Below are 11444 nucleotides of genomic sequence, written 5' to 3' on the forward strand. Positions count from 1 at the left end.
CACACACACACACACACACACACACACACACACACACACACACACTCACATTTTTTCTCTCTCTCTCTCTTTCTCTCTCTCTCTCTCTCTCTTTCTCTCTCTCTCATATACACACTCTTACACACACACACACACACACTCACACACACACACACACACACACACACACACACACACACACACACACACACACACACACACACACACACACACTTTTTCCAAGCAAATTTAATTCAACAACCAAAACATCCGAATTGTTTTGTCTTTATTTATTTTCCTCCTGGAAAATGTGAGAAACACCAATGAATAAAACGAAAATGGCATACAGTGCAAATGACTATTTCAGATGAATCAAAATCACATTATTCCAACCAATTTATACAGGTACGGGATCAAACTCGTGCTTACTTTACAATCACATTCTTTGCCCCAAAGCAAAAGTACAAAATTGCTATTGACAAAACTGTTGTAATTTTGTAAAGTAAACAAGAAGAGATTACTTAGAATTAAACTAAAATAAAAAATCAATATAAGAAATTAGCACAAAACTTTGTTTGAACATTTAACAAACCGGGTGGATTTTTATTTCATTTTATTTTTATTTGGAAAGGTAGGAATTATCGGATACAGCTTTATTACAGTGAAGTTGCACACGAAAAAAAACCCAATTATGTACAAACAATTCTTGTTTCAAATTATACTTGAATGTTGAAATTCGTTTGCCAACAAAAGGGGTGTCATCAAATAAATATTATAGGTAAAAGCAAACAAGTTAAAGCAAATATGAATCGATAGATATTGAGTAACGAAGTAGAACTTACATTCAAGCTGCCAAGATAACAGGATAAGTTAATTTCAAATAAATATAGATAAAGTAATAAATCATGAAATTAAACATTTACTGAAATAACTAATACATAAATTAAAGAAGAACAAAACACATGGAGGAAACCAACTTAAACAAGACAGGATTTTCATTCCGTATTTTTTTAATTTTTTTAATTTTTGCGTGCAGAAACAATACAGAACTCTGACAAAACAGCTAAAATTATTAGGTAGATAAGTAAAAATAATTTTTAAAAAGTACATAAATAAATAAATTGTCCAAAAATATATATATAAAACAAATACATATATAAACAATAAATATATAAAAAATAAATATATAAACAATAAATAATTAAATGAATAGATAGATTATCCCTCAGAAAAAAAAGAAACTATCTAACCTAAATCCTTACTCAGCTTTAAAAAAAAGAAGACTTTGGTTTTACAAAAATGCTGCGTTTGTAAACAGAGCCCTGCACAAGTATGGTGTACCTGTAAGTTTTATGCAACCCAAACAATTCAACTTTCTTCAGTGCAATACAGAATTATAACTTTTATCTGCAAAATACTCGCAATTTAAATCATTCTCACAGTATATTTTAAAGACAAATTGGAAATTTAAAATCTGTCATTTGGTGAATATAGTGCAAATATCAGGTATTATACAAAATGTGGAAAAACATCAAGATGCTGTGTACAAGTCAACAGTTTAAGGAACAATTATGTGAGATCATATTTGTTGGAAAAATGAATGCAGATTCGAAAAGAAAAAAAATAATGATTTGGTGAGCAATCGACAGTGCATGGGAAATCACACAGCTATTGCAGTTTTAGTTGCACTCACACGCACGCACGCACGCACGCACGCACGCACGACACATACAATAAATCATCCTTCTTCCTATCTGAACACCAAGATCATTATCATTACAGTCATCGTCATGATCATCATCGCAGTCACAGTCTTCCCTCCTTGTCATCGACAAATAGTGTTTACATTTCACACAGTGAATTCATATGTTTTATTTTTCAAATTATTTGGTGCTACGAATCTACTATATTGAACTGTATTGACATAATTGAAGAACAACGGCATCACGTTGTGAATTCAGTCCTTCATCGACCTAGTTTTGTTTTCTTCAAACCTGACATGACAGTGAAATTGAAAAAAGAAAATCAGACAGACTGTTAACGTTCCAAAATTCAAAAAGAAAAGAAAAAAAGAATAGTATGTTATTGGTACGTTTAATTTATGATAAAAAAAACACGTAACATTCACTGTATTTCGACCAAGCGGTCTTTTGAGTAGTTATTGTATTATATTTGTGTTTTATTTATAACATTACAGAGGCTTGGAAATGTACCGAAAGCAGTACACTAACATTATTAGAGAGGCATGCAAATTGTACAAAAGCAGAATATTTTAACGTATAAAATTAATGCAGTCATATCGCATTTCTTGTGTATCTGACGTGAGGCAATTCAAAATGCCATCAAAACATTCTTATTAACTCTTATCAAATGTAATCATTGGTTTTAAAAGATAGGATCCATTTGAACCATGCACTGTCGACTCTTTTCTAACCCATACATTTTTGCATACTTATCTTATAGCCAAATTGCATCAGAACTTGTGAAAGAAACAATTGAAAGTCAGCAGAGACTTTCCTCTGAGATTTGTTAAAATCTCTTAGCACAGCAAAAGAGAGAGAAGAGAAAAAAAGTGTCCCTTCACAGACAGCCCTATTGGGGAAATCAGACCCTCCTCGGACGGGACCGAGATTTCAAAGAGAATATGCTACCCCGAGGGGAGAGAGTATCTACAGATAAATCTAGTCCAGAGGAGGACCATTGTTTTACTACCGTGACCAGACACGTATTTCGACACTAATGTATCTCATCAGTGGTCTGATGGCCAAATCGCAGTATAATACATATGGCCGGCTCCATTGCTTTCAATATGGTTTGAATTCTTCTGAGATCAAAACCTGTAGACCTTTTTTTATCACTGTAAACACTGTAAACATGTTAGAATGTACATGTACCTTTTTTTGTTTACACGTTCAACAACTGTAATCTGCTAGTTGTATGTTATATCAAAACGCTTATAAAATGCATTGAAACGGGTCTGTTTTCCATTTAGTATTAGTCGTCTGGTTTTAGTTTGGAATGACACATTGATGCCTCTTAGAAAATTGTCCATCACACACCACTGGAACAACACCATAGGGTAATTATGCATTTTAAAAACAAGAAAGGGAAGTTATGTATTATCAAAACAAAATAAATACAAATACACCCAGGGACAATTGCATAAAACAAAAATATAGCGTCCAGTGCATATCAGTTCAGGTGCAAATAGATAACCAGGATTTTCAGTACACCCAAGAATTAAGGAACATACGTGTTTTGCAGATTATATTACATGCAGTACACGGGGTCTGTTTTTGTTTGCTGGCAATTCAAATGCAAGTGTTCTTGTTGTTAAATCTACGAAGCATATAGAGCAAAATCACCGAATACAAAGCTTGCAGAGCTTATGGAGTTGTGATCTTTTTCACTTTGGCTTTCGGTCCGCGCGAGGAAGGCTTCAACGGTCTGAGTGAAGTCGTCCTGTGCACTAAAATATTAGTTTTAATTTGTCTTGAAAGCTACAAAGGTACATTTCATTGTGTTTATTATTTGTTAGTTTCACATATTACACGTAAACGTTTTGGGTAATCTGCAAAGGAATACAAATCTGTTCCTCTGTGTGTTGCCAAAGAGCCAAAGCCTCCATACACAGACACTGACGCATGATACAGTAGTTTCCTTTTAACTGACTAGGATTATCTGCGTTAAAGGCGACATTTGACAACATGATACATTATTTTTGCAAAGCAATACAGACAGTTTGCAACTGATAGTGTTCACACTTGCCTTTTGATATTCTTGCATTACATAAGTTCAAAGTAAATGTAATATTCAAGAATTAATTTCAAAATTAAAAAAAATGTGTCACTAATTTAATAGATCTGAACCCACAATACTGAAATGTTAAACTGAAGAAACTCTCATTTGGCATCATGTTCACCATCTGAATGTTTAAACTAGCAGGAAATGAAAATGTAGTTTACGTGTTTTGCACTAAATAATGACAGGTAGACGACAAGCAAATATATCTCTTTCTGATTCCCCCAATCTGTATGAACTATAAATTGCCTGCCGTCCTTTGTCATCTTAGTTAAGCCGTGATTATGCCTAATGACTTGTAACCGGGTTAAAAAGTCAAAGTCACAATGGCGTCACCTTCAAATTTGCTGTCAGATTGAGGCGACAGAAGGTTGAAACCCCGCCGACTGTGTGTACTTGGTGGTACTCCCGATGTAAATTCTGTATGTTTTGCTACATACCTTCAAGATGATGCAGTTTTGTTCCATGGTCCACGACCCCAAGATTCAGACACTCAACTTGTGTCTTTTTCTTGTATTTTTTACATACACATTCAACATGAGACCATGTCTTGGTTCTAAATGGCCATGCTATATAAGTTGACCACAGGCGAAACACACTAAACACATCCACATTTTATTACACGGACTATTTGTTAACATTCATGTCATCATATTGACAGTAAGCAAACAATCATGTCTTCTTGCGCAGTTCTATGGTTTCAAAACAGGCCATATCCAAGAAAGCCAATGTGTTCATCCAGGTTCTGGTGACGTCATTCGAGTGAGAACGATCTCTCTTAACAACCACATGCACGGACAAGGCCCGCAGTATAAATGGAGTTTTTTTTATTCACTCGCGAATCGAATGAAACACTGCGCAACATTAATGTTCTCAAATGACGTGTTTTGTCGTGGATTAGGAAGAGCGCTCTATTTAAAAGTTAAGTTGGCCCACAGTCCATGTCCAAATATATTCTGCTACTTTTGTTCTTGCTGCTTGGCATGTGAGCTCTTTCTTTAATTCACGTACAGCATAAGCTGCAGCATAACTGAGTCTTCGTGCGTGTCCTGTGTACCGCAGTAAACACAAATAGACACATCCACTATATTGTTAATGATTAAAGAGGCCAAACGTCACGGAGTCTTCGTACGTGTCCCATGTACCCCAGTAAACACAAACAGACACACGCACTATAGTGTTTATGATTCAGGGGCCAAACGTCAATTCCCATGCCAGGTCCACATTCTCAATTCATCACCGAACGTGGCAAAGAAAAAGTAAGAGGAAAGTAGGACTTGAGTCAATGAGTGGTAAAAACTAAAGCCGGATGCTTTCTGTCCTCGTTCTTTCGGCGTGAAACTGAGGTCACTGATTGAGAATAGTCGATAGATGACAGTTAAACTGTTTTCATCTTTTTCATCTTCCAGGGGTTAGTAGTTCTTTGCAATTGGTTGTATCATTGTAGTTGCTGTTGTTGGTGTGCAAACCCACGCTTGGCACTCTTGGTGCCATTTGGTACAACAATGTGATTCTGTCATCCACGTGGGAAGATTACGTGTACGACCGTTTCCAATCATCTTGTCAAATACGATATCATACTTCGTCTTCAGACGATAGTGCTGTTGTGGTACACATTGTGTTATTTTCACACGGTGCACCGAATGTGTTGCGTACAGTGCACCAGGACAGTCCAGTCTTTGTGCTTTACTGCCAATTACTTGTCGCACATTTGTGAGTTTTTCTTACTTTCCCAGTAGATTACTAACACAGTGTGAAGAACACGGAATAGGGAATCATACTTCCGTTTCAACGCAACAACTGGCATGCCTTAACAGTGGCGTGCACATTTTTGTGTGATAAGCTTCCGCAAAGATCGTTCAACTGTTAGTAAGTTCTTGTACATGATAGTTCACACCATGTTTACACGATCATTTAATACGCATTGTGCTGAAATCCAGAAACACAATGAATGTGCGTATCTTGTAATCATAGTGTTAGCTTATTGAATTCTGTGACAACAAGCACAGCAGCCAAAGTTAGTGTCAGTTTATACTTTTTACCATCATCATCATCATCATCATCATCATCATCATCATCATCATCATCATCATCATCATCATCATCATCATCATCATCATCATCATCATCATCATCATCATCATAAATAAATACCCAGTTGCAAACAGACGCTGATATGATCGGTTGTAAATTGTATTCGGAGAACGGTGCCATTGATGACATTCACCTTGAGGAAATCGCCATTAGCAAAAGGAGTCAAGCTGTGCAGGAACGTCTTAGTCTCTTCCGCACCAACTTAAGTTTAACAACAATGGCTTATTTCTGGTTTGAAACAAACTGAAAGAGCGTTCTAAAAAGAATGGCGTTGATAACGATTTGCAGTTGTGACTTGTTCACGGTGCACATATTTCGCACAGAGGTCCCTTATAGTGCTCTAGGTGTTTTCACTCTCCTTCGACTAGTGTTACATACGCTCTTTTCCAAGTTTATTTGGCGTGAACTATGGTATTCCGTGAATTATGATCGTGTACGATCACATTGTGACCATCTGCTGTTCGTTAGAGTAATAACCGTTGAACATCTCACCATTCTGAGCCATGCCGTACATGTCTTCATTCTGTCCATAGGCGTGGTTGCCATAGCTACCACCGTAACCGGGAGGAGTATTCCCCTCGTGGTTGTAGCCTCCCCACGCATGCGCACCAACGTGTGGCATCATTCTCTGGTTTCCGTCCTGTCCCACGAATGACGCGTTGAAGTTTGACGCCATAGAGGGGTACATGGCGTTGCCGTAAAATGACGCCTGTTCCTTGTAGGCGTCAGGGAATGCGTCATATTTGCTGACGTCATAAGAGCCCGGCTGGAAAGAATGGTGCTGGAGGTACATTGCACTGTTTGTCATGTTCTCTCCTGCGTTGAAGAATGCGTTTTCTTCTGAGCTCCTGGTCTGCGAATGTTGCCCCGTGGCTGAGAACTGATGAGAATTGAGATCGTTCTGTTTCTCCCCGCCAACACCGCTACCGTTTTCAGCATGAGTAGAGTTCGGAGTACTCGCACTGTATAAGAAATTGCTGCTCGTTTCAACTGAAGTCTGTCTGCTAAGGCCGACACCTTGCTGCTGCTGTTGAAGTTGTTGTTGAAACATAAGACTAGCTCGTTCTGCATCTCCTTCAGTCAGATTGTCATTGACGATGCTTCGTCTGCCATCAGAGGGGCTCGCTTCTGTACAGCCTGCTGCCATACTCATTGCGGGAAAACCACCCACGTCCTGACAAGCTGAATTCACTGTCCCGTCTGCGTTTATATTGCACATGTTTTGTCTGTCACTGTCAGAGGTTTTGGCAGCGCTCGCGTCGAAATTGTGAAACGACTCCGCAACACGATGAGACTCGAACATGCTTTGCTGTTCTGTGTTCAAACCACTGCCGCTGAAAGTTGCAGCGTAATTATTGTCTCTGTGGAAAGCTGCTGGGTTGTATGCGTGCGGGAAGCCCGCCTCGTTGACCATGTCTTGGGCTGGTTTGGAGGGGTAGGTGTTCTGGTGGTGGTGGTGGGTGGGGTGATGGGGAGGGAAAGAGTAAAACTGCTGCTGGTAAGGGTTGAACTGATGGTGGTGCTGCTGTGGTAAAGCGTTGGACACGTAGGGGTTCAAACCTAGCTCGCTGCTGCGCCCTCCGTGGTGGTGAAGCTGATGATGTTGTGGAGGAAGGAACTGTTGTTGTTGTTGTTTCTGTTGTTGTTGATGGTGGTGGTGAGAAGGAGGAGGGAACATGTGGTTGACTGGAGGAGTCACGCAAGACGTCTGAGCATAGTCTCCTGCCCCTTCACCGCTCTCCACAGAGTATCTGGACTGACTCTCCGAAGGGGACACGACAGGAGGAGGCAGAGGGGTCACCCTCCGATTCTGACCAGACGTTGTTCTCATACCCCTACAGTCACTCGCTTGACCGGGACCTCTAGGCGTATTGCAGACTCGCGGGGAAGTCATATCCCGCGAAGAGTTTCCAGTCCCGCAGTTGCTGCTCGCTCCTGACAAGTTGAGATTATTGGCGGGGCCACCAGAGGGCGTGGTACGGGAGCCGGAAGTCTCCGGGCTGCAGGAACTGCGCATGCTCTCTGGTGAGCAGAGTCCGGAGTCTGTTGAAGAGCTGGCGGCGCTGTTCGTGGAGAGCTGAGGGCTCGTGGTGCTGCCGCTCTCCAGGCCTACTCCTGATACCTGCACGTGCAGTGTCTTTGAGGATGATGACGTCGTGGGTGACGTGTTGCGTGACGTCTTTTGCGTGGATGACGAAATGACTAGGAGATCGGATTGGGGGCTGACATCATTGCTGCTGGGGTTGGTGGTAGAGTTAGTGTTGTTTGTGTTCATTGCTGAAGAGTCTGCTTCCTTTACTTCAACCTTGTTCGAATTCGGCGGATGATTTGTGTCCAGAGTAGGCGAGGTTAGCTCTCGCTTGATCTTTGAAACAGCATCATCGACGTCATCGCCTAGCTTCTCATCTAGCCCTTTTCCTCCCTCCTCGTTTTCCAACTTCATCGTCATATCCTCGCCGTCTATCTTCGAACTTTCTTCAAGTTTGACGTCATTGTCCATTTCTACGTCATCGTTCTCCTCTCCGTCCTCGCTCCCTGCGCTCAACTTTCGGCTGTGTCCTCGAGACTGAGTCTGACGTTTGAATTTCATCCTCCGGTTCTGAAACCAGACCTTGACCTGCCTTTCCGTCAGATCCAAAGACGCGGCGATCTCAATCCTTCTGGGTCGACACAGATACTTGTTGAAGTGAAACTCCTTTTCAAGTTCCAGCAGCTGCGTGTTAGTGTAGGCAGTGCGCAGGCGCCGACTGCTGGCGCTCCCAGCGACGGCGGAGTTATTTCCGGTTCCGGTGACGTTGACTCCGGTGAAGTTCCCGGATGCTCCGTTCTGGAGAGGCGGCGTGCTGGTGTCATAGAGACCTGAAAGAATACAAATACATTTAATTAAAAGTAATCATGTATTATGTGTGTAACGAATTAACAAAGGAGCACGAGTGGTTGTTTTAGGAGCGACATGTAAATATGAGACGTCTGGACCATTCTGGAAAAATGAATAAGTAAATGTCATTAGTAAACTACCCAAAGAATTTTCTTCAGAAAAAAAACCACCATAACATCGAATTACAGACGATGACTTTTTACACAAGACGAATTATGTTCAGGCTATTTTGGTGTCCATGTTTGCATTGACAAGCGTGCCTTCTGAGAAAAAAAGGTCGTTCGTTTTTTTCAGAACGATTTGTGAATGCGCTTATTCCGGTCAATGGACATAATAATGCGAGTGAGCTTGAAAAGTAAAACAACATAAAAATAAAAAGAAGAAGAAGAACAAGAAGAAAAAGAACAAAAACAAGACGTACAAGAAGAAGACGACGACGTCGACGACAACAACAACAACATCATAGACAACAACAACAACAAAAACAACCATAACAACAAAAGGGACATGAGAAGTAAGAATTTGAAGGGAAACTTTGGCTGACAACGCTGTCAACTGTTTGTTTTTTGTGCAGCCCGATATTCCCAGCTGACTTTCACTCCAGTTAAATCATACAAGCCTTTTATCTATCGTAAAACGACTCCTAACAGCAGTCTACCCGTTCAATTGACAGACTTTTTAATTTGTCTCGCCTGTGTACACACACATTATTGTTTGCCTGACGAGGCTTGCGGAGAACTAGACATATCCACTTACGCGCCTGTCTTTTACCTCTACGGGGGTGTCTCCGGATCTGCTTTCACAGAATTGAGCTAAAGAAATAACGAAAAGAAGGAGAAAAAAACGCCTTCTGACAGACGTGTCGCCGAGTTTTAAAACAAGAAAAAGAAAAAAAAGGGGATCACACGTCACGGCAGGGGTGTGACTACGTTTAGTGGAAGAAAATCAGCTCGGAATAAAGAAAATAATACCACTGAAGAGTTAAAAAAAAAAAGAAGAAGAAAAAAAAGGAAAATAAAAGAAGAAGAAGAAAAAACATGATTTTTTTTTTATAAGCGTCGTAAAAAAAAAAGAAGTCTGCAAAGAAGGAGCAAGGTTTTTTCGTTGAGACGCCGTATGAAGAAAAAACCCAATGTTTGTCAAAGCAAGGCTTTTCTTTACGACCAAGGGACACTGTCTTCCTCGTCGTAGCATAATATCCTCCCTTCGTCAGTGTTTAGAAGTCTCCCTTCTCCGTAGGGGCCATTCAACGCACACGGCTTAGGCTGTTTAGCCCTTGCCTTTTATTGATGCGGCTGCAAGCGCGTACGCGTGTTTGACAGGTGTGATGACAAGAGCTGTCAAGTCGTTGAATAGCTGCATTCTTCCTCTACCTCGCCTCCCCCTCCCTACGTCCCTCCCTCTTCCCACCCCCTTGCTTTCAGCTCTTCTCCATTCTGTCTCTTCCTTCTTTACCTGCCTGCGTTCATTCTTATTTCTCGTCTCCCCCTTCCTCAGCCACCTGACTCTGCCCATCCTCAACCCTATATCGTTTATTATTGTCTGTGTGTCCGTCTGTCTGTGTGTCTCTGGGTCTGTTTGTCTGTCTGTCTGTCTGGTCTGCATGCCTGTTTTTCTATCTGCTCGTCTGACTGGTTTTCTATCTGCTCGTCTGTCTGCTTGTCTGTCTTGTTGCACGGTCTGTTTGTCTGTCTGTCTGTCTGTTTGTCTGTCTGTCTCATTGTGTCCCTGTCTGTCTGTCTGTCTCATTTTGTCCCTGTCTGTCTGTCTGCGTCTCTCTCTCTCTTTCTCTTTCTTTCTCTCTCTCTGTTTCTCTCTCTGTTTCTCTCTCTTTCTCTCTTTCTTTCTCTATCCGTCTCTCTCTCTTTTTCCATCTCTCTCTCCCTCTCTCTCTCTCTTTCTATCTATCTCTCTCTCACTCTCTCTCTCTCTCTCTCTCTCTCTCTCTCTCTCTCTCTCTCTCTCTCTCTCTCTCTCTCTCTCTCTCTCTCTCCTTCCTCCCTCCCTCCCACTTCGTCCTTCCTTCCCCTTTCTCTGTACGCCTTTTCACCTGGCGGTGTGTGTGACAGGCATTCACACGGTGACAGCAGGGAATCTCACTAGGGGTGCCATTGTCCAGGTATGATTCTAACACCTTTATCCCCCTGTCTGCCCCACCCCGGTCCCTCCCTCCACGTGTCGTCTGCTCCCAGAGATTTCTATGCTGGCTTCTGTAGTAGCACGTGCATATCTGCCTCCTGTGTGTGCGCTTGTTGTGGATTTTCTGTGTGCTCTTGAACGTCTGGCGGCCGGTATACACGTGCCAAGCTCAGTCTACGCTAAAGTGTTCTACTTTTGAACACCCACTACACGATGGCCTCAGGAGCCAGATCTGGGCGGAGGCGACCACGGTGCAAGGGAAGCTCTATGGCAGTCTGGACGACATTTGCGCGGAGAACCGGCGTTTCCATCTGAGTGATCGACAAGAAGAAGAAGAAGAAGAAGAAGAAGAAGAAGAAGAAGAAGAAGAAGAAGAACACCCTTGCACAGGTGTTGAACAAAGTGTGATATACATTTCGTAGAAACAAAAGGTAGCACGTGGTAAACCATGTTCTACATTTTGCTAGTAGAGCTATGCACTACATGTGTACATCAAACTGTGCTTAAAACTGTTTACATAAAGGGTGTTCAAAGCTGGTTACAGATAGGGTGT

At 41.5% G+C, this 11444-nt stretch overlaps 1 protein-coding gene across 1 annotated transcript in view; it reads right to left on the reverse strand.

The window, feature by feature from the left end:
* Positions 1 to 250: 250 nt before the first annotated feature.
* LOC138947351 (homeotic protein proboscipedia-like) overlaps positions 251 to 11444 on the reverse strand; it is a 49694-nt gene continuing 38500 nt past the window's right edge. The window contains exon 3 of the mRNA XM_070318808.1: positions 251 to 8733. Coding sequence (XP_070174909.1) covers positions 6314 to 8733 — 2420 coding nt within the window. The 3' untranslated portion in view covers positions 251 to 6313. The remainder of the gene's footprint in view (positions 8734 to 11444) is intronic.

Source organism: Littorina saxatilis, linkage group LG14 (genome assembly GCF_037325665.1).
Source record: "Littorina saxatilis isolate snail1 linkage group LG14, US_GU_Lsax_2.0, whole genome shotgun sequence".
NCBI classification, from domain to species: Eukaryota; Metazoa; Mollusca; class Gastropoda; order Littorinimorpha; family Littorinidae; genus Littorina; species Littorina saxatilis.